At 43.5% G+C, this 23874-nt stretch overlaps 1 protein-coding gene across 2 annotated transcripts in view; it reads left to right on the top strand.

Annotated features, from left to right (window-relative positions):
• Window positions 1–23874, top strand: part of ATG16L1 (autophagy related 16 like 1) — a 1009779-nt gene that overhangs the window by 100546 nt on the left and 885359 nt on the right. For both annotated transcript variants that reach the window (XM_044070583.1, XM_044070584.1), the window contains exon 7: window positions 22174–22263. In XM_044070583.1, coding sequence (XP_043926518.1) covers window positions 22174–22263 — 90 coding nt within the window. The remainder of the gene's footprint in view (window positions 1–22173; window positions 22264–23874) is intronic.

The raw sequence follows: 23874 nt of genomic DNA, 5'->3' as shown, positions 1-23874 counted from the left end.
TGGATTTTACCACAAATTCCTCACCTGCTCACCCAGGAGACAGTCTGATTCTACACAGCCAACTCAAGACTTTAAACCTGGCTGCATGGCAAATTACCTAAACAACCAGCCAACACCTCTATCCAAAGTTGTTATGGATGTCATTCTGGAGGCCAGGAGGCCTAGCACCAGGAAAACCTATTCAGACAAATGGAAAGGATTTTGCGCCTGGAACCAGGCTAAAGATCAAAATCCCCTTGATCCAAACATGCCTCAGATTCTACAATATTTAACTGAGATGTTGCACAAAGGACTTTCCTTTTCATCTGTTAAGATCCACGCCTCAGCAATTTCAGCTCATTACAACACAGATCCTCCTGTATTCTCACATCCACTCCTAAGACAGTACCTCAGAGGGGCTAAGAACATAAGACCACCCAGGAGAGCACCAGCAGCTACTTGGGATCTCAACTTTGTTCTGGAAAAGCTTACACTGCCGCCCTTTGAACCAGCTTTTTCAACTGATTTAAAATTTATTTCATGGAAAACTGCCCTGCTACTAGCAATAACCTCAGCTAGAAGAGTCTCGGAGCTACAGGCACTAATGGCAGTGGAGCCTTTCCTCATTTTTCATCAAGACAGAGTTTCTCTACGAACTAACCCTTCCTTTATGCCAAAAGTGGTATCCAGTGTGGCCCTAAACCAAACAATTCATTTGCCCACCTTTTTCCCAAATCCCCAGAACAAAGTAGAGACTCCTGCACTCTTTGGACATTCACAGGCAATTACGTTACTACTTGGATAAAACAAAGGTTTTCAGAAAATCTGACCAGCTCTTTCTGGCCTATGCTGCAGGATCACAAGGAAAAGCCATCTCAAAACAGACAATTTCTAAATGGATAAGGCATTGCATACGTTTCTGCTACACTCATGTGAAACCGGTACCTGCTAACATTAGGTCCCCACTCCACCAGGGCTACAGCTACATCAGCAGCCTTTCTCAGGGGAGTGCCAGCCAAGGATATTCTGGAAGCTGCAACTTGGAGTTCAGTGCACACCTTCACCAAACACGATCACTTGGCCTCTATATTCTAAGACTAGAGCTGGTTTTGCCACTGCAGTTTTGCAGGGGCCTACTAGCTTCTAACCCAGTTTTAACTCCACCACCCATTCTTAGCTTTGGGATTCAACCCCAAGTGTGATGACTGCAGCAGGGCAACACGATGAGCATAGTACAGTTTTATACCTACCATAAATGTAGATGTTAGTGCTCTGAACTAGCTGAACTTATCTATACCACTCTATCCTATACAACCTCTGTGGTGTATTTGCTTGTGCCTGAAGGTATTTTATTTATATATATATATATATATATATATATATATATATATATATATACATACACCAGACCAAGACTTTGGAACTGCCTGACGGTAGGATAACCAAGTGTGATGACTGCAGCAGGGTGAACACTCTATCATCTACATTTATGGTAGGTACAAAACTGTACTTTTCTCATGAGGAAACTGGGTACTAATTCTCCAACAACTATCTTGCATATGGTATTGTGCAGACACTTTTATACCAGAATTCTCACTGATTTCTGATACCTTAACTCCTTTGTCAGTGCCTACATAGAAGGGCTACAAGCTCTTACAAAGCCTATTGATGACAGTAAGTGGAGAGACTAGTGCAACCTTTCAGGGTCTAGAGGTTACAGTAAGTGTGAAGAGAGTACTGAATCTTCTGCAAGTTTTCAATTTAAGCTCGCTGTTCCAGCACTTAATTTGGTTTCTGAATTCTTCTCTGGCCCTCTTGACTATAAAACTTTTACAAGAAACATTGTAGTGGTTATTCAGGAAACCCACAAGGACCCAAATTGTACCTTATCTCGATTTAAGTCCATGGACATAACAGTGAGACATGACTCTTCACATGTGATATCTGCAAACATCATCCTCCCGTTATTTGTTTACCGAGAGTGAATGAGACTTGCATTGTTCATTAGCATTCAGGTAGTAAGCGATCTTTCTGTAATTCCTGATGGGCTTTTCTGGATATAGTGAATTGGTTGCAGTTTAGAAGTGCAAGCTCTTGCGTGAGCGAATGCTTTTTACTGCTGTAAATAAAAGCAAATGGTCATATGAGCAAGTGCTCTCTGAAATGCTGTTTCAGACTTTTTTTTTTTTGCAAGATAACGCTGCAGCAGGTTCAGAGAATGTGGTAGCTTACTGTTGTGCAGTCTCTGAATTGGTATGTATAATTAGGGGAGCTGTGGGGGTACCAGGGGGGCTTGTCCTCTTTATTTATTTTTTTTAACAAAATTTTTTTATTTCCTCTAAAATGATCATTCATTCCATTCACAGTATTGAGCATTTAATATTTCATGAGACAGTCATTGAATTACATGGGTACATTTTCCCCCTCAGGGAGCCCTTTTCACTTGAAAAGAAATTGAAGGATAATGAGGCTCCCTGCTGCAAAGCAAGCAGTAGCTACACTCCTTTAAAGGCTAGTAGGCTTTGCATGGGTAAGCTTCTGCTTGTTAGAAAGCTAACGGAATGCATAAAGCACAAATCGATGTGTTTTCTTTGTGTGCTTAATGCTGAGTTATGTACTGTTGTATTCTAAAAAGAGTGGGAAAGCTGTGTTCTAGTAAGTGTCCCATTGGGTGGGATTCATTTTGAGGAAGCTTTACATATCTGTACTCGCTGTTAGAGCACTTTATTGCACAATTAGACTTCTTATAAAAGTTATTTATAGAACGTACTTGGTATAGTTACTAATTGAATAGGAAAATGGATTTTTACTGCAGACAAATGGCTGCTGAACTGCTTATTTGCCCTTCTTTAAGGGCTGTTGATCTTCTATTCTCGTGTTGCAGTATTCTCGTTTGGGGGGGGGTCCTTTGCCTCAGGCAACCAGAATGTCTGGCTCGTACACCAAACCTTAAATGTGTGGTACGTTGCACGCAGGGACCATAAACTGTGGGCCATAAATGTGATGTCCGCACGCACAGACCTCAGTTTGTCACAGCCGAGCATCAGCTTGCTCGTTCTGCACTACTGACTGTTAAGGAAAAATTCCCCAGTGGGGTACTTTATTTTTTTTGCTAGCTTAGGTTGCTGTTTCTCTGTTAGCTGATTCCGTCCATGTCATTTAGGAGAAAAAAATGGTAAGTGTGGTCAGCAAATTCTGCACAAAACTACACACTTCTCTGCTTGTTTTGCTTAGGGTTGTACCACGACCATACAGCATGTAAAGTCTGCCAGTCATTTGTCTCTAAGACCCTGTGCAGCTTTCTGGCAGTCCTCAAACTGTTTGTAGAAAACAGTGTCTGAAGCGTCTTGCCCTTGGCATGGAAGCTGAATCGGACGTCCAGACAGCCACCTAAAAAGGTGGCCGAGGTCTCTAGGTCTGACACTGTGCCTCAGGCTTAAGATGTCCTGCCAGTTTCCAATCTAGGAGCTGAGTAACATCTGATAGGACTGGCGACTTCAGCAGGTATCCAGCCAGCACGTCCATGGAGGTTTTTATGACGTGGGTCTCTGCTAATATCGGGGGGGGGGGTCCCGGCTTGCCTGTATGGCTGCCACTAGCCGCTTCCAAGGATGGAACTACGACCCCAGATCTGACCTCTTTAGCCTCAGACCACTCAAGAGACTCCTTCTCAAAAGAAAACAAAAGACTAAGCATTAGTCTCCCCCAGTGGAAGATCAGCCTGACTGGCAGGCATTTTTCCAGTCACTCTCTCAGGCTTTTATGGCCCTGCGGCCTGCTGCCTCACACACACCTTCTCTGCCAACTTTAAGTCCCAGGCTTGCCTCTACTAGCTCCATACCACCTCCACAGACTCGAGAGGAAGATGACTCTTCCTCGTAGTCTTTCACTTGTGCCTCCCAGTTGGTCTCTCCCCTGGAATACTGCTACCAAGATGAGGACTTTTTGGAAGGGGACTTCCCACTAGAAGACTTAACCTTTGGGGAAACGATCTCCAAAATGAGAGAATATTTCAAGTGGGACTCCACCCAACTGACTGAGGTGCAGAAGAGATACTGCTATTCCTTCTGTGATTCCTGCATACTTGGATGCCTTTGTCTCTGCTTCCAAGACCGCAGAATCCCAGCCACCGGCCCCAAAAAGGTCTTTAGGCCTATCTGTTGCTAGACTTGGTATGGTAAAGTATGCCCTGGATCTAGTTTCTCAGATATCTAGTCTTATCTCCTCTATGCCGGACTTCCCAGCTGAGCCTCAAGTTGCCTCAAAACTTTCCTTAGCAGCACAAGTAGCCAGACATTCAATAAAATGCAGCTACGATGTTAATGAAGCCTCAGCCAGGTCAGCTGCATCTTCTGTCTTACTTGGGCATTCCTGGCTCAGACTTCAACCTCTGCCAGGTGACTTCAGAAACAAGATCGTGGATGCCCCCCCGGACAAGGTCCTTTTTGTAAGTGATTTGCATTTTTCCTGCAGATGTTTGAACAGAACTATAGGACCTGAAGCATCTGCTTGTATCCCCAGTTCCTAAATTCTGTAGGAGCTACCCAGCAAAACCAAGCTTTGTTAGAAGGGCACCTGCATCCTCTTTTTCAAATCCAAGGAAAGGGGCCAGAAAACCCTCATCCACTCAAACTAGCTCCTGTGACACTACTGCCAAGCAGCCCTTTCCAGACAGATCTAACGAGTGTCTAAATACCCTTCACCATCTCCCCCTTTCGGGGAGATTTTAGAAATCTGTCCTATCAAGCCAACGACTCAGGAATTTTCTTTTGTGACCACTTAAATTCCTTTAGTGGACAGACAGACTTGCTGTTGGAGTCTCACTTTGTCCTCCATCAGGGGTTGTTTATAAATGGCAGACTTTGGATTATGCCTGGGAATCCCATTTCAACAGCTCGTCAGTGTAAGGCAACTGTACTCAGCAAGAGAGAGCAAGTGTAAATTGTCATGCGGTACTTAACATACTGTATTTGTCATACAGAGAGTGACATGTTTATAACTTGACTGTTAAATCTGTTACTTAACCATTGTTTGAAGTCAAGATTTTACTCTGTTTTGAGGATTGTGCCCTGGAAAGGGTTCATTGACACATGTCCTGCCTAGATAAAATTTTTCTGTACATTTTTTTAAAACGGCAGCATTCTTTTTGCTGGTCAGTTTAAACATTGTTTAAAGTATTTACAATTCTGTTGTAAAATTTCAAGTGCTTTTTACTTTTTTTTTCCCTTGAGGGAGTGACATTTAAAGATTTAAAATTTTTACCAGCGTTTGCTGCTCGTTTTCCTCTGGGGAAAAATGTCAGTTTACAGCTTGACCATGGAACGAACTGTAGGGCCCACTTCAGCCTCAAAAAGAAAGTTAAGCAAATGGCCTTCCACAGCTGGCTAGCATATTGCCGCAGTTGCAGGCGACTCAGACCACTTATCTTTTACCCAAGATCTCTGTGCACCATCTACAGCCACTATGGACTTTGGCTTAGCCGCATCCTCTGGGTTGGAGTCCCCTCAGTGGGCAAGGGAGAGCCACTCTTGTCTGCCTTGGGAGAGGGCAAAGGGGAGGGTTACCCTGTTAAACGTTTTGCCCATTCCTAGTGAAGCTGCTGTCACCATTAACACTGTTTGCCCAATTTTTCTTGTCGAAAAGAAACTGAAAATTAAACATGCATCTACTACTCTACAAACTACTTTGGGCAAGAGTAATTTACTGGGTTTGGCTTTGGGTTTAATTCAGGCTGTTGATCCTTTTTATAAAGAGAGATGCCTCCTTTCCTAAAGAGATTCAATATTCTGAATCTGGACAAGAAAAAGGGACCTTTAAATGCAAGGTTTTCTCCTTAAATTTCTGATGCTGACTTGGGAGTGCTCAGTTTCTCTGTTTCCAGAATGTATCCATCTTTTCAGGGGGAGAGCAGTGAGGTTTCTCCGTCCCTCAAATACTATGAATTGTTAAAGAAATTGCCAGAACATTTACCTGTTCCTCCTTTCTGCAATTTTCATGACCGCCGAATAGCTGCTCCTTTAAAAAAAAAAAAAAAAGGTAGATGTAAAATTCTTCAATTACGCTTTAATATTTTCTTTCTAAAATTGACCCATCTGTAGCTTTAGTTGATCTACTGCTGCTAAACATTTAGTTAATGTCAATCCTACTTTCTGCCAAGGATGGGAAGATTTAAGTATAAGGGGAAGTCTGATTCTGTAACCTTGATTTGTGTTTTGTTTTTTTGTTTTTTTTTTTTGTTTTTTGTTTTTTTTTTCCAGAATTTTGAATTGTCAGGCTCCTATGTTAATGTGAAATGTTTGTCTGCAGTTGTTTTGTGTGGAGAAAAATCCTTTAAATCCATTTCTTCTGTTGTGCAAGCCCCAACTGATTGTTCAGTGTGTGTACGACTCCGATACTACCTCCATGGCTACGGCCACTGTTACTGTTTTGAGGAGGTTTTGTGTGGCTGCATGCCAAGAACCTCCCAAATGTTAATAAGATCCAAAGTTCTCTTTTGGACAGAGATTAGTTTTGGCCTCTCTACTGCAGAGAGGTGATCTAGAAGTCTGATGAATGAAAGGGTAAGCTGATTTCTGATTTTTCATCCCTCCCCCCTTCACTTTCCTCATTTTCTAAGGAATTCTCTAACATCTCCTCCAATTTTGGCAAACAAAAGTCTCAACAAAATGCAGATGAACATATGTTTAACAAGAAATGGCAAGTGGGCTCAAAAAGTTCAGAAACTACCCAAAAGAAAAGACAGTACAAGTTAGAATAACCCCCTTCTACTTTGGCAGCCCCTTTTTACTTCCAGAAAGTCTGAATCTCATTTTCTCTTTGGCAACAGATAATTTTAGACAAATGGGTTGTAAAGATCATTCATCAAGGTTATGGGTGGCAATGGGAGGAAATTACTCCATTCCAGAGAGTAAGCCCTCATCCACCAGACCAGACTCAGAAAGAACAATTGCCTTCTTCCCAGGTGGGAAACGTACCTCTTGACCGCCTAGGCACAAAATCTGGGCAAAGTCAAAAACTATGGGTGAGTGACAAAGGTCCCAAAACAGGAACAAAGTTTAAATACTGCTGTTAAAATTAAAGTTGACAGAGCAACAGTATTTGTTGGCATGCATTTTCTGAAGAATGTGAAGTATGAAACTCAAATGTCTCATTTAGTAACAGACAAGCAGAGCAGGGCAAAGGCAGACCCTTATGAATGGAAACTAGATTAGGGTTCTTCCAGATTTGATCCATCTGTGGAGAAATCCTCAAGTAGACCTATTTGCTTCCTTGCTGAACAATCAGCTGGCAAGTTTATGCTCAAAGACTCCATGTAAGAAGGGGCCTGGAAAACAAATGCCATTTTTCCTTGGACAGGAATGTTCCTGTATGCTTTTCCACCCTTTGCACTGACATTCAGGGTACTTCTGAAGTTTCAGAAGGAATTTCCCAAGGTCACTATGATGAAGCCCTTCTGGCACTGGCAACAGTGGTTTTCCCTTATTTTGGAAATTACTAGGGGCACTTAACACAAGCTTCCTCACAGACTGAATCTGTTCACGCATGACCAGGGGTGTTTGATGCACCCTGACTCCAGTTAACTGCAGTTGACTACCAGGATTATAGGGTTTTAATTCCCTTTTTCTGCCTATTTACTGAGGATGTGCCGCAGGTACTAATGGAGGCAAACAAGCCTGCTGCTGGAAATAGTATATTAACAAATGGAAAAAGGTTGTCTACTTGTTGCCAGCAACATAACCAGCACCCATTCAGGGCTGCTTGTTTGTTCTCTGGTCTTAGAATATTTGACTAAGTTATCCTATGGCCTTTATTCTTCATCTGTATTCATTTTATGGCCATTTCAGCATGTCTGCCCATAAATCCTCATCTTTCAGTGCATTCTTGTGTCGGTGCTTTTGAAGGGGGATTTGCATAAGAGGCTTCCAAGAATGCCAGTGGCCCCTGCTTGGCATCTTAATTTTGTGTCAGAGAAGGTAACACTTGCTGCATTTGAACCAGCTAACCTGGATGACTTTTAGGTTCTTAACACGGAAGGCAGTTATATTGATTGCTCTGGCCTCTGGAAGAAGGGTATCTGATTTTCAAGCTCTAATGGCGAGCCCACCTTATCTTATTTTCCACGGGGACAGGGTTTCTTTGAGAACTAATCTTTTTTGTGTGTGTGAATCGGTATTCTAATTTTCAAGTCCAACTGTCCTCTCCCATTTTTCTTTCCTGATCCTAAGAATAAGAGAAAAGATATTCCATACCTTGGATGCCCCAAACAATTCTGTTCATATCTTGACAAAACTAAGTCTTTCATGTCAGTTAATTTCTTGTGAAGGTAAGATGGGACAACCTGTGTCAAAGCATAGAATTTTTAAAGGATTGTCTAAGGCTGTTATCTTTAGTTTTTATTGTAGTGAGAGTAACGTTCTAAAGTGGTTGATTCCCAGTCTACCAGACCTAAGCTTCATCTATGCCTTTTTGGAAAGGTTCGATTCTAGAAGTTTAATATAAGCAGCAACTTGGTCCTTCTGTTCATATTTCTACAAAGCCCTACAAGCTTGATTCCTTCTCTAGGTCCAGTTCAGGCTTTGCTAAGCCTAGTCTCCAGTGGCTACTGGACTCTTCTTTCACTTCCCAAATGTAGTAATTTGGGTAATTACCAATATAGCTAAGGCTGCTGCAGCAGTCATCAATATGAAAAACATAGTACAGTTGTGTAAATAAATTTAACATAACTGTAGATGTTTGTGATCACTGCTGCAGTAGCCACACACTCCCTCCATCTCTTATGTTTTGATGTGTTTATGCCAGGGTGCAAGTTTTTTGTTCCTAGGATTGTCCTTTCAGGGTTCATCCCTGCCCTCTCTGCTGGCATAAAGGGTCTGGAGCCCAAACCTGTCTTTATTCTGCTCATCTCGAAACGACTGACAGTTTGGGTGTTTGGAAGGTGCCCTGAAGCTTTGGAAACTGGTTTGGCTGGCTATTGTATCCTTGTCGGGATATGACCCATTTAGCCAAGGCTATTGCAGCAGTGATCATTCAAACATTTACTCTGGTAAGTTCACCTGTACAACTGTAGCCCCCCCCCCCCCCAATACTGTAGCAAAGTTTCAACAAAGGACATTGTGGCCCACAGTTGAGTGCAGATGGAAGAGATGGAAACCAGTCTCCTTTTTAGGGACTGACAAAGCTGACTCATAAACTTGTACAGCACTAGTACCGTTAGACCATCCTAATGGAACTGGTGAAAACTGATGTGCAGAAGTGGAACAAGCCCATATTTAATGGGGAGGATGCTTTTTTTAGTTCACAAGGAAGTGGATTTTATTCAAGATAATGCAGCTCACAGAGTGACATACAACCACTGCACAGCCCTGAATGAGGAAATTTACAGTATATAGAATTATTGCCACTGTATTCCACTGTTCAGACTAACTGTATCCATTGTTAGTATTGCAGGCTTTGAGCTGTCAGTCACATGTAGCTTTTAGCTCTTACTATAACTGTTAAGTCCGATGGATACATTGTAATTCTTACTGATCTCGCAAGTCAGTTTGTCCTTCACTGGATTTTTTTGCGTTCTTCCAGAAAAAATGTTTAGTCATCTGTTTACATTAGCATGAATTTTAGCCAGAATTTGTAGTTCGGTGGTGTGAAGCCCAAAAGGGGGAACATACCCTACTGCTTGGCATCCATATACTTTACTTTTTTCTCCGGTACATAGTTTATGTTTGCAGTTGTGATGTAAAATTCCTTGTGTTGAAAGTCTGGCTTTGAACTTTGACATCCTTTGTAATCTTGTGTTTTTTTTTTATGATTAGTCTCCTAATGTGTGGCTGGATTACAGTAAGTATTCAGCAGACTAGGAAGTCCAGTTTGGATGTAGTGTTGTTGATGTACAGCAGGTACCCGCAGTTGGTGGTTCACTATGGCAGCTGTCCAGTACTTCCTCAGTATACTGCATTGCAAAGGCTTTATAACTAGGGAAATTGCAGTGCATTAGTGAGTGTCTATGGGGGTGCTAATAAATCTGTTTTACAGTGGAAGAGCAGGATTTTGGCCTGGCCTTTTTTAAACAGATGCATACAGTGTAGCAAGAGTTTGGTCTGGTACGCATCCCTGTAGCATTTGCTTAAGAGTGATGCTATAGGTGTGTTTGCTGAATCACCATGTCGTCGTCATGGCTGTCTGAGCACTCCTAAGCTGTACTCGAGTGTGCTGTTCTAGGTTGCCTGGGTGCACCCCCGTAACATACTGAAGTATTTCTTTAATGTGCCTTGTATGCTTCCATCTGGGCCACCTGAGCACCTCCATAATGTAATGGTGTGTGCTGCTGTCTGGGACACCATGTTTTAATGTCATAGAGCTCGTTTCAGGGCTTCGTGGGTACTGCCTTTACTGTACTTGTATGTGTTCAGGCTTCCTTGGGCACTCTTTACTTCCTCCACCCCATTTTCTACTAAGACATAGTTTCCATTTACTATTCTCGAGCTGTCCGTCAGAGTTCCGTGGACTGTGGTAGAGCATGTATCCTCCGGTCTTCTTAAATACTCCTTGTACTTAGTGTCTTTTCTTGGTCAGAGCTTCTTGGACTGCACTAGAGTACGTCAGATTTTTCCTGGGTTGTACTAATGGTGACTCCCAAGACTCCTTGAAGTGTACTGTAGCATGCCTCCATCAGGCTCCTGATGCTGTGTAATAGCATACCTTTGAGGCTTTTTGGAAGGTTAGTTCACCCCCCCCCCCATATTCACCAGTGCATGTAGATGTTCTTCGCGTTTCACTGTTGCAGTCATTACATTTGGGTAATCTGCTGGCAGGTTGCCGTCAGTCGGCCTGATTAACAAAGTCTTGGGTCCTGCGTTGTTTGCTGTCCCTTCTATGACATCAGGTCATCAGGGGTATAAAACATGCAGCTGACCCCATTACATCAGTCTTTCTTGTTGTGTGGTACTCTAAGCAGAAGCAGTTGGCAAGTGCTGGTCGGCCGACTCCTGAAATTTTCGTTTTCGAGTTTCAGAACCGAAGTCTTCAACTTAAAGCTAAGTACCCCGTTGGGGAAACTTTTTCTTCCTCCTTACAGATGTCAGTAAAAGTTAATAATTGCATTACTTGTGGAAAGCAAATACCTCATAAAAATTTTCATTTGTACTGTATTCCATGCCTAGGCCCTGATCATGACATACCTTGCTGTCAACTATCTGTCGTCTTTACATTTTTGCCTCTAAATATTTTGGATCTCTGTTTAATTATCCAGAAACGACGTTGGCTAGCCATCCGACTACTGGGATTCTGAAAAAATGCAAAGATAAAGACAGGCCGGCGAGGTTCAAAACTGCCGACGACGCTTCTCCTAAGCCAGTCGCCAGTACTCGGTGAGGTGCTTTCGCAGCCCCTGATACCTGCTACTTCTGACTGTCAGGCCTCTACTGAGACCCATTCGGAGTCCAGTATGCCGCGAGATACTTCACCTATGGAACCCACTGATGTCTCTACCTTGGATGGGTCCGGAGCTGCTGTGCAGGCACCGGCTTCTGAGGGTGTATTCAGGCCTACAGACTTGCATATTAAACAGACTCCACCTTCTATATTAAGGCCTAAATCTCTATCCGTGTCTAAAAAAAATGATGCCCAGGCCGCATGTTCAGGCCCCTATGCCTAAAAAACAAATTATCAAAATGGCTGAAGTTCTTATTACTGTAATCGGGTAGTAACCCCCCCCCCCCCTTTCTAAGAGGCCTAGGGATGAGTTTGACTGAGTTTCTTCTGATTCTTCTAATGACCTGGATTTGTCCATACCTGCTTATGAGGATTCTGATGTAGACTATTCCATTCCTTCTGCCCCCCCCCCCCCCCCCCCGAGGACTTTTCTTTTGGGGAAACTTTACCTTAAGGGGAGCATTTCCACTGGGGAAGTCAGGAATTTTCTGATTTAAAAAAGAGGCTTGGGGATTTCCTTCTACTACCTCAGCATAGGCCTTTGGCTATACCTCCTATACTAGACATTGTGTTTTCGAAATCCAGTATGGCCCCTAATTCACTGCCTCCGGCTCCTAGTAAATCTGACCGATATTACAGGGTTCCTGAGTCCCACAATTTCGTTTTCAAAAATCCTGTTGCGGATCCAGAAACCATTTCTCAGGGTCCCAATGGCATTAAGGCCTCTTCTGCTAAAAATCCTGCCTCTTCTGATAGAGACTCCAGGGCGCTGGATAGATGGGGTAAAAAGGTTTATACTTCTGCAACCTTTGCAATCTGGCATTAAACCGCCAATTTTATATGTTAAAATATCAACAGCATATTATTGGACTGCTTAAACAGAAAATGATGTTGATTTCTGACTGTGTGGAAAACAAAGATTTACAGGATTTATTGCATTCTGCTGAACAAGTTGGAAAACCTACTTTGCAATGTGGTTTTGATTCTTTAGAGGCCTCTTGCAGGGCTGCTGTTACTGGGTCTGTGCTTGGAAGGCATGCTTGGCTTAAGGAGCATTCTCTGCCTGATCATGTTAAAGCAAAATTGTTGGATGCTCCTTTAAATCAGGACCGCCTGTTTGGCAATAAGGCTGAAGAAGTTCTAAAAAAGATGGAAGATAAAGCGAAGTCTATGCAAACTGTAAAAGATTTCTTAAGTGCAATCACCAAGATTTAGTAGGCACTGGCCTACTAAATTGGTCCTTTCCAGCTCCTTCCATATCCTCTCAAGCCAAACCCAGACACCCCAAAAGCACAAGGTTTCAGTCCCAAGGGACTCGGAACTAAGCAATGGGGGGGCCTCCACTTCCAAATCTAGAAATAACAAGACACCCCCCTATGGTAAACAGTCTGTGACTTTCCTTTCAATTTACCAAGCACTTAACTTTTAGCCACCCCTTTGGGGGGGGGGGGGGATTTCTCTTCCTACAAAAAACTGGGAACTCATAACCCAGGACAAATGGGTTTTAAATATAGTGTCCCAGGGATACAGATTTCATTTCCACACGTTGCCAGCACCAAACGGGTGGCCAGACCTGCCTCCAAATCAGTGGGCAGAGGCTTAAAAACAAGTACTTTCCCTCTTAAGCATGGGAACTGTTCAACCGGTACCAGAAGAGGAAAAGGGACAAGGTTTCTATTCCAGGCTTTTCCTGGTACCCAGAAAAGACTAGTCATTGCGTCCAATTCTGGACCTGTCTACTCTAAACACCTTTCTGGACATTCCAAAATTCAAGATGCTGACTCTTCACCAGATGTTCATCGTGCATACAGCTGCAGTAATCACATATGGGTTCTCTGCCGTCAGACGGGTCCTCGGTCGGCCGAATTCCAAAGTCTTGGTCCGGTGTCGGTTGTCGTCGCTTTCTTTCCCGACGTCAGTGCGACAGGGGTAGATAAGACACAGCCAACGCCATATTCTTCAGTCTTTTTTGCCGCGCGGTGCCCGAAGCAGTTTGCAAGTGCCGGTCGGCCAGCTCCTGAATTTACAAAAAATTGGAAACCGAAGTCTTCATTAAAGCTAAGTACCCCATTGGGGAAACTTTTCTTGCCTCAGACCGATGTCAGACAGTTAACAATTGTATTTCTTGTGGGAAGCAAATACCGCATAAGGATTTCCATTCCCTCTGCATACCTTGTTTAGGCCCAGACCGCGACGTCTCGGGCTGTCGCTTTTGCGCTACTTTCAATAAACGCACTATTAAGCGTCGGGCGGAGTTCGCCCAACACTATTTTGGTAAAGCCTTTGATTATAAAATGTCGTTGGAGACTCCGACTACTGTTTTGTCCAAAAAACACAAGGACAAGGACCGACACCACGCCAAAACCGGCTGCACGTGGTCCGGTTCTCAGTGAGACGCCTATGCAGTCCCTGACTACCGACGACACTTCCTTGGCGGTGTCTTCTGTAACCGAGACCGCAGGTACCTCTGCCCTTACTCGGACTACAACCACCGAAGCCACTGTGAGTGTTGAGCCTCCTAATGTGGACAGGTCCACTTCCACCCAGGGTGTCTTTAGACCCTCATCTTCCTTTTCCATTAAGGCCTTTAGTAAGTCCAAATCAGCCATGCATCCCAAGAGGCCTGTTGCACAGGGCCCATCTCCAGGCCCTATGCCTAAAAAGCAGATGTTTAAAATGGCTGAGGATTTAATTACTCTTATCAGGGGTTCCCAACCCCCTCTAGACAAGAGACCCAGAGTGGAGGAAGATTCTCCCTCTTCTGAACAGGGTTCCATTTTCTCAGAACATTCTGATGTAGAGGAACACTCGTACTCCCCTTATGAAGATTCTGATGCAGAACAGTCCATTCCTTCTGTGTCTCCCCAGAGGATTTTTCTTTTGGGGAAACCTTGCACACTTTGAGGGAACACTTCCATTGGGAAGGCCAAGACTTTTCTGATTCCAAGAAAAGGCTTAGGGCATTTCTTTTGTTACCTCAACACAGACCTCTGGCTATTCCTCCTGTCTTGGACATACTTGATGATGTTTACTCGGAGGCTTGTCTTAATCCGGATTCCCTGCCTCCTGCCCCTGTCAAACCTGATGGGTACTACAGAGTTCCTAACTCTCACCAATTTCTTTTCAAAAGCCATAATGCTGACCCTGAAACCATTTCTCAAGGCCCCAAGGGGATGAAGGCCTCTACTGCCAAGAATCCACTACCTTCCGAAAGAGAATCTAGATCCTTAGAAAGGTGGGGGAAAAAGGTATACACCTCGGCCACCCTAGCCATGAGGGCCTTAAATTGTCAGTTCCATATGCTTAAATATCAGCAGTTTCTGTTATCACAATTAAGAAATAAAATGTCTCAACCTGAACAACCAGATTTGAAGGAATTGCAGGATATGATGCATAGTGCAGAACAAGTGGGTAAACACACCTTACAATGTGGCTATGATGCCTTAGAGGCCTCAAGTAGAGCTGCTGTTACAGGATCAGTCATTCGTAGACATGTCTGACTTAGGGAGCAAAGCTTGCCTGATCATGTTAAAGCTAAACTACTAGATGCTCCTTTACAAAAGGATGTACTATTTGGTACTAATGCTGAGGAGATACTACGGAAAATGGAAGAAAAAGCTAAATCTATGCAAACTGTCAAGGCTTTTCTACAGGTACAACCACCTCATTTTAGCAGAAATTGGCCTTCTAAAAACTGGTCCTTTCCAGCCACGGACAAGCCCCAAAGAGGTAGATACAGGCGAACAAGGGGCAGAGGACAATCTCTGGGATCATATAGAGGCAGACAATGGCAAACTCCAGCACCAAGAGGTGGCGAAGACAGTGCACAACAATACAGAAAACAAACCCAATGACTTCCTCCTTTTCATGCCAAGCAAGTCTCAGCTGGCAGCACCCTTGGGAGGAAGGCTGGCATTATTTACAAGAAATTGGCATATTGTCACAACAGACAAATGGATCCTGGACGTTATAAGCAGAGGCTACAGATTTCATTTTCACACCCTTCCAAAAATGAGAAGCATGCCAAACCTGCCACACAATCAAAGGGCAGAGGCACAACTACAAATTTTAAAGCTCATAGACATGAAAGCTATTCAAGAGGTACCTACTCACGAACAAGGTCAAGGTTTTTATTCCAGGCTATTTCTGGTACCAAGGAAAGGAACCAACTGGAGACCCATTTTGGACTTATCCATCCTAAACACATTCTTACTCGTACCAAAATTCAAGATGCTCAGATTACAGCAGCTTCTTCCCATGCTGGGCAAGGAGTTTTGGCTGGTAACATTGGACCTCAAGGAGGCATACCTGCATGTCCCAATCAGACAAGGCTGCAGAAGATACCTCAGATTTCTTGCAGGTTCAATCCACTATCAATTTTCTGCATTACCCTTTGGCTTATCTACTGCTCCCAGAGTATTCACGAAATGCCTGGCATCAGTAATTGCCTACTGCAGACTTAAGGGATACAAATTTACCCTTATTTGGACGACTGCCTGATCCAAGCGGACAGCAAGCACATACTTCTGGAACATCTGGCTTATGCAACACGGTTACTGAATTCTCTGGGATACACAATCAACAAGAAATCCAGGCTAACACCATCTCAGAAAATAACTTTCCTGGGTGCCAACTTGGACACAAACACCCAGATGGCCTATCTTAAGCCAGAAAAACAGGGGCAACTAACTCAGTACTTCAAAATACTAGCAAATTGTACCAGGCTTACTGCAAGGAAAATCCTGCAGGCTCTGGGCTTCATGGCATCTTACATTCTTTTAATCCCATGTGCAAAGTTGCATATGAGGAAACTTCAATGGTACCTAAAAAACCTATGGTCTCAACACAGCCACAGTTTGGAAACAATAATACCAATAATTCCATGTTTGCAAAAGGAATTTCTATGGTGGGCCCAAGCATGTCAAACACAGGTCTCCCATTCTGCAAGCCTCAAGCAAATCAAGTCATCACAACAGACGCTTCAGATTACGCCTGGGGGGCGCACCTGACGGGCAGGTGCATTCAGGGCAAATGGTCCCAAAAGGAAAAGCACCCTCACATCAATCAAACAGAAATGCTAGCAGTGATAAATGCAATTACAGCATTCAAGGACCTCCTGCATCCAGGACAATTATTGATAAGAACAGACAACACCACAGTAATGTGGTACATGAACAAGGAGGAACACATTCATACCCCCCCTGTGCAGACTAGCCATGACACTTTGGAACTTGGCTCTGGAATGGCAAATTGAGCTTCAAGCGCAGTACTTGCCAGGTTTGGAAAACACGCTGGCAGACAATCTAAGCAGAAATATGACAAATCCTCACGAATGGAAGTTGCATCCTCAAGTGTTTACAAGGATAATCCAAGCGTGGGGGAGGCCAAACATAGATCTCTTCGCCTCCCACAGAAATCATCAATTGGAAAAGCTTTGTTCAAGGACCTTTCATCCAAAGGCCTGGAGAGTGGACGCCCATTCATTCAGTTGGACAGCATGGACAGTTTACGCTTTCCCACCTCTGCCTCTTCTGCCCAAGGTGCTCTTGAAAGCAAGAGCAGACAGACCGAAGATGATACTGATTGCTCCAGACTGGCCAAGACAGCACTGGTACCCACTCCTGAGGAGCCTGACACATACTCCTCCCTGGCCCCTACCTCTAATGCCTCTTATGCTGACTCTGCACAGCTACAAAACTCTTCACAGTCCGCTGAAAACCCTCAATCTCACTGCATGGAAAATTCCTTAACACCACAACAGACTCTACTCCCCAAAGAGGTGCAGGATGTCATTTTGGAGGCCAGAAGGCCATCTACTAGAAAGGCTTACTTTGCAAAATGGAAACTGTTTTGCTCTTGGAATGAGAAAAAAGGCCAGGACCCTAGGAAACTGAATTTGCCTCAGGTGTTACAGTATCTAGCTGAGCTGCTGAACAGTGGACTTTCTTTTTCCTCCATAAAAATCCATGCCTCTGCCATTTCTGCAGAATTCAACACGGATCCACTGTTATTCTCTCACCCACTCTTAAGACAGTTTCTCAGAGGGGCTAAGAATATGACCACCAAGGAAACAACCAGTGCCAGCCTGGGATCTTAATTACATTCTAGAAAAATTAACATTGCCTCCCTTTGAACCAGCTGCCTCAACAGATTTGCAATATTTGTCCTGGAAAACAGCTTTCCTTCTGGCCATAACCTCAGCTCGTAGGGTTTCAGAACTACAAGCCCTCGTGGCTGTGCAGCCCTTTCTCATCTTCCATCAGGACAGGGTTACCCTTCGAACCAACCCGTCATTTATGCCTAAAGTGGTATCCAGGGTAGCTTTAAATCAAGCCATACACTTACCTACCTTTTACCCCAATCCTCAAAACAAAGGGGAAAGGCTGCTACACTCATTAGACATCCATAGACAGCTACGTTATTTGGACAGAACAAAGCCTTTCAGGAAATCAGAACAACTTTTTGTGTCCTATGCTGTAGGTGCTCAAGGGAACCCTATTACCAAACAGACAATTTCAAAATGGATAGGCCACTGCATACGGTTTTGTTACTCCTATCATGGGAAATCTGTCCCTACTGGCATCCGATCCCACTCCACCAGGGCCACAGCTACCTCTGCAGCCTTCCTTAGAGGAGTTCCTACCAAAGATATTTTAGAGGCTGCCACTTGGAGTTCTGTACATACCTTCACAAAACACTACCACCTGCCTTTATATTCCAAAACTAGAGCAGGCTTTGCCACTGCTGTGTTGCAGAGCATTCTGGCTCATCCCAGTTCCACCTAGTGCCTACCACCCTGTGCGTAGCTTTGGGATTCTACCCATATGTGATTACTGCAGCTGTATGCACGATGAACATAGTACAGTTTTGTACCTACCATAAATGTAGATGTTCGAGTGCTAATACAGCTGCAGTACAGGTTTCCCTCCCTCCTTCCCGTCTTGGTAAAGGACTAGTGGCTAACACCTCCTCTTACAACCTAATTTGGGTTATCCTCCTATGGTGTATTTGCTTGCAACTACTGTTTTTTGATTGCATTGCATTTCTTGAATATATTTATATATATATATATATATATATATATATATATATATATATATATATATATATATAATTTATGTATTGCCTTCCTTCTGGGGGCACCTGACATCTGGGGCAAGAAAGACTGAAGAATATGGCGTCGGCTGTGTCTTGTATACCCCTGTCGCACTGACGTCAGGAAAGAAAGCGACGACAACCGACGCCGGACCAAGACTTTGGAATTCAGCCGACCGAGGACCCGCCTGACGGCAGAGAACCCATATGTGATTACTGCAGCTGTATTAGCACTCTAACATCTACATTTATGGTAGGTACAAAACTGTACTTTACTTCCTATGCTAGGCAAAGATGCCTAGTTGGCAACTCTAGATTTAAAAGAAGCTTACCTGCATATCCCAGTCAGGGAATCTTGCAGAAAATACCTACTCTTCAAAGCACGCTGCTTGCATTATCAGTTCTATGCACTGCCCTTTGGCTTGTCTACTGCGCCCAGGGTATTCACAAAGTGCCTGGCTCCAGTAATTGCATTTTGCAGGCAAATAAATATTCAAATATGTCCATACCTAGAAGATTTGTCTGGTTTTCTGCCTGAATTATTCATTCTTCTAAATCATCTGGCATTTATAAAAAGGGTTCTAAATTGTCTGGGATACACTATAAACTAAAAGAAATCACAACTGGTACCCTCTCAACAGATTACATTCCTGGGTGGAAGCTTGAATACAACTGCCCAGATGGCTTTCCTCACACCAGACGAGCAAATTCATTTGGTAACTTCAAACAAGTGGCCACAAATACCTGGCTATCTGCAAGACAAATACTGCAAGCCTTGGGGTTCATGGCCTCCTGCATTCTTATAATTCCATATGCAAGACTGTATATGAGAACTTTAGTGGTACTCAAGTGTATGGAGTCAACATTGTCACAGCCTGGAAACAATGATCCCTATCCTACCTTGCCCATGCCTGGAATTTCTGTGGTGGGCAGGCACCTGCCACCAAAACAAGGGACTGCCATTCACACTACCCCCCTGCCGCCCAAACCCTGACTACAAATGCATCAGACTATGCATGGGGGGCTCACCTGGCAGGGAAATGTATTCAGGGCAAATGGAACCCAAATCAAATGCACCTACATATCAATCAAAAAGAAATGTTAGCTAATACAGAAGGCTCTGATAGCCTTCGAGGACTACATTCTTCCAGGACAATTAATGGTAAAGATGGACAACACCACGGTTATGTGGTACATAAACAAGCAGGGGGTACACATTCCTACACCCCTCTGCAGACTAGCCGTGGCATTGTGGAACACTGCCTTGAGCTACCAAGTGCACCTGCAAGCTCAATTCCTGCCAGGAAAATTGAATACACTGGCAGACGGACTAAGCAGAAATCTCATGGACCCACACGAATGGTAACTGGAACCACGGATTTTCAACATGTTGACAAGCAAATGGGGGAGCCCAGACATAGAAATATTTGCCTTCCCTCAGAACTACCAGTTGGACAAAGTTTGCACAAGGACTCCCCACAAAAATGCCTGGAAAGAGGTTTTTCCAGCTGAAGGACAGAGCATCCAATCAGTCTACGCCTTTCCCCCTCTGCCTCTGCTCTCCAAAGTTTTGCTAAAAGTCAAACAGAACAAAGTAAGAATGATATTGATTGCTGCAGACTGGCCACGTCAACACTGGTACCCACTGCTGCGCAGTGTCACAAATATCTCCATGGCACCTGCCTCGGACACCTTCCTTGCTGTCTCAGCGGGAGAGACAAATTCTGCACCCTCAGTTCCCAACATTGCACCTTGCAGCTTCGCTAATCACTTAAATTCACCCTTAGCACCCCTCAGCAAACCTGTGATGGATGTAGTCTTGGAGGCGGTAAGACCTAGTACTAAAAAATCTTATGCTGACAAATGGAAATTCTGTGCCTGGAACCAATCTTTAGGGATGAGCACAGCAGCACCCAGTTTACCTCAGATTTTGTAATACTTAACCGAGATGCTTCACAAGGGCCTGTCTTTTTCCTCTAAAATCCACGCTTCAGCTATTTTAGCTCGCTATAACACCGAACCACCCTTTTCTCATCCCCTGGTAAAGCAGTATCTCAGAGGGGCAAAGAGCTTGAGACCACCCAGGAGAGCTCCTACCCCTGCATGGGACCTTAACTTTGTTTTGGAGAAGCTCACTCTACCGCCTTTCGAGCCAGCTGCTACAGCAGACTTAAAATTTATTTCTTGGAAACCAGCCTTCCTTTTAGCAATCACTTCAGCTAGAAGGATATCTGAATTACAGGCCCTTATATCAGTGGAGTCTTTCATGCGGACAGGGTGTCTCTGAGGACCAATCCATCCTTCGTGCTCAAGGTGGTTTCCAGTGTGGCTCTTAATCAGTCCATTCATTTGCCAACCTTCTATCCCAGCCCACAGAACAAAGGGGAAAGGATTCTGCATTCCTTGGACGTGCACAGACAACTTGGATTCTACTTGGGCAGAACTAAATTTCGAAGAAAATCTGTACAATTGCTAGTAGCATTTGCTGCTGGGGCAGAGGGGAAGGCTATTTCAAAACAAACCATTTCTAAATGGTTAAGCCATTGCATTCTTTTCTACTATAAGCACCATGGAAAACCCATCTCCCAGGGGATCAGATCTCATTCCACCAGGGCTGCATCTACTTCTGCAGCCTTTCTCAGAGGTGTTCCTGTCAGGGATATTCTAGAAGCTGCTACCTGGAGTTTTGTGCATACTTTCACCAAGCATGATCATTTACCAATTTTCTCTAAATCCAGAACTGGCTTTGCCACTGCTGTCTTGCAAAGGCCTTATAGCTGGTCCTAATGCTGTATAAATTCCTCCTCCCAACCATAGCTTTGGGAATCTACCCAAATGTAATGACTGCAACAGTGAAACACGAAGAACATAGTGCAGTTGTGTACACTTAACATAAATGTAGATGTTGGTGCATTCACTGTTGCAGTCCTGGTTACTCTCCCTCCAGTCCCCTGTGTTTCTCTGACTATACCTCTACTTTCTTTTACTATGCTTAAAAAGCCTTTTTGGTGTATTTGCTTTTGGTTGGAGGTATATTTTTGTGTTAATTTTATTTGCTCCCCATTTGGGGGGCACCTGACATCTGGGGCAAGAAAAACTGATATGATGGCGTCGACTGCATGTTTTATACCCCTGATGACCTGACGTCATGGAAGAAGGGACAGCAACTGACACAGGACCCAAGACTTTAATCAGGCCAACTGAGGGCAACTTGCCAGCAGATTACCCAAATGTAATGACTGCAACAGTGAATACACTCTAACATCTACATTTATGTTAAGTGTACACAACTGTACTTTTTCTCTGAAATCTTCCTGAGTTGATATTTTTGTATTATCAGCCATGTGTCGTTACTGTTTTATAAAAATATCTTAACTTGCAGGTTGTCATTCTCTTTCTAGCTGTTTGGTATAGCATATTTGCATTGTTTTTTGAGAACAGCAGTGGCTACCCTTTGGGTTTGGCTGCCAATTTTTTGGTAGTGTTTGTTTTAAGGTGTCTGAGCTTTGTACCCATATTTGCCTTTTTATAAAACTATTGTATTAGTTTAGCAGGAAAATGGCAGCTGAGGCACTATATCTAGGTTTGAAGCAGTCTCCGATCTTGGTGGTTTGACTGTAGCGAACAGTTTGCAGTTTTTTTTAAGTGACATCCATTGTCTTTTCCTCCCAGGGATGATGATATTGAAGTATTGTGTGAGGAAACTACAGACCATGGAGGGGAAGGATCCTCACCTGAACATGGACTCAACCGGACGCCCAGGTAAAGTAATTGTAAGTGTTGACTGTGGAAGTGCTGTGAGAGCTGTGCTGTGAACATTAAGGGCTGGAGTGGAGAAGAATGCAGTTAAACTGGGTGTGTAATATTTCAGACATCCCAGGCATGTGGAAAGAGACTATTGTTTTTGGCTGTGTAGCTAAAGTGAGTCATAGGGCATAATGCAGTTATAAACCGATTTTATGTTTGTGAATGTGTGTGCATTTTTTGAGTAAGCACATTACCCATACAACTGTAGGAGTTGTATGGTTTGCTCTCTGTGCTATGGGGCCTGGAACGTTGTAGTATCCTTGCACTACCAAGAAACTATCCTCTTGGTTTAAGTAGGTTTTTTGCCTGTACATGGCAAACCAGAACCACGATACAAAAAGGCAGGCACCTACTGTTTCGCCAACAGCATTTTTCCCCTCCATCTTGTCACATTTTACAAGTAGATTCCAGAGCTTTATGATGTATGCATCCTGATAGCTGTTGCAGGGAGTCCCCAAAGAAGCATTTCCCACCACCCTCAGGATGGCTTCAGTTTCATACGGGGTATGGATTTGAGGCTTATGGGCCTACCAACTTTTGCAGACATATCTGACAACAGTTGTATATTAATGATCATGTAGTTAAATCTTGTTGCTTGTGCAAGTTGTCTGTATGTGTTTACAGATGAAAGCCTTGTTTATCTTGCCTCCAAGTTCATTTTATGTCCAGGGGATTGAAGACCAGTTTCCCCTGCATGTTGGATGTACACAAAAATACATTTGTTTGGGGGAACCAAGGCCCTGAGCATCCCGAGCCCCTGTGATTGTGCATGTGAAACTTGTAGCACAACTGTAGAAGAAAGGATAAACTCTGCAGTAAAATTGTCTAATATAAAATGCAGTCCTACTCTTATGTATATGTAGAGTACACATAGATGCAAATATACACAGTTCTTAATGTTGCTGTATTTCCCTGTATTTACCCACAAAAATCAGTGCATGTGAAATGAGTGCATATAGTAGAACCGTGGTTATAACCTTGTACAGCACACATTTTGTCTGATGCTTTTTTTAATTTGATTGACTTAGTTTGGACAGAATCGTAGGACTGAGTATAGTTTCATAAGTGGCTGCATATTTACAGTTGTAAATGTACGAGTAAAATGCACATGGTAGCCAGTAAATGACATTGTTCTATCCATTGCATTACAACTGTTGAAGATATTCTCCACTGTTTTATAGACTGTTGCAGTATTCTTTACATCTGGGACTTTGTTCATAAAGGTTCTCTCCATCTGGCTGGCCTACCAATGTCCAGTATTATTCAGCAGTGAGGCAGACCTCTTTCTTGGGCATGTACAGCATGTTGATGTAAGTGTACATCCATGCCATCTTCAGAACTTTAACGTGCTTGTGTATGCAGACATTTGTCAGTGTTAGGTTGTCAAACCTCTGAAATGCAGGAAGGTAAGTATCCCATTGAGGAATCCCCCCTTTTCTTTTAGTTTTTCTAGTAAATGTGTTATGCCTGTCTCAAAGGGATCTCGTAACTGTGGTAGATGGGTTCCATGTAGTGATTACCACTGTAGTTGTCTGTTTTTACTTCAAGGCTCCATATGGCAAAAAT

Source organism: Protopterus annectens, chromosome 4.part1 (assembly GCF_019279795.1).
Source record: "Protopterus annectens isolate FY-2018-M chromosome 4.part1, PAN1.0, whole genome shotgun sequence".
Taxonomy (NCBI): Eukaryota; Metazoa; Chordata; order Ceratodontiformes; family Protopteridae; genus Protopterus; species Protopterus annectens.
The sequence above is the reverse complement of the archived record's forward strand: the minus strand, read 5'-3'. Positions and strand labels throughout refer to the sequence as shown.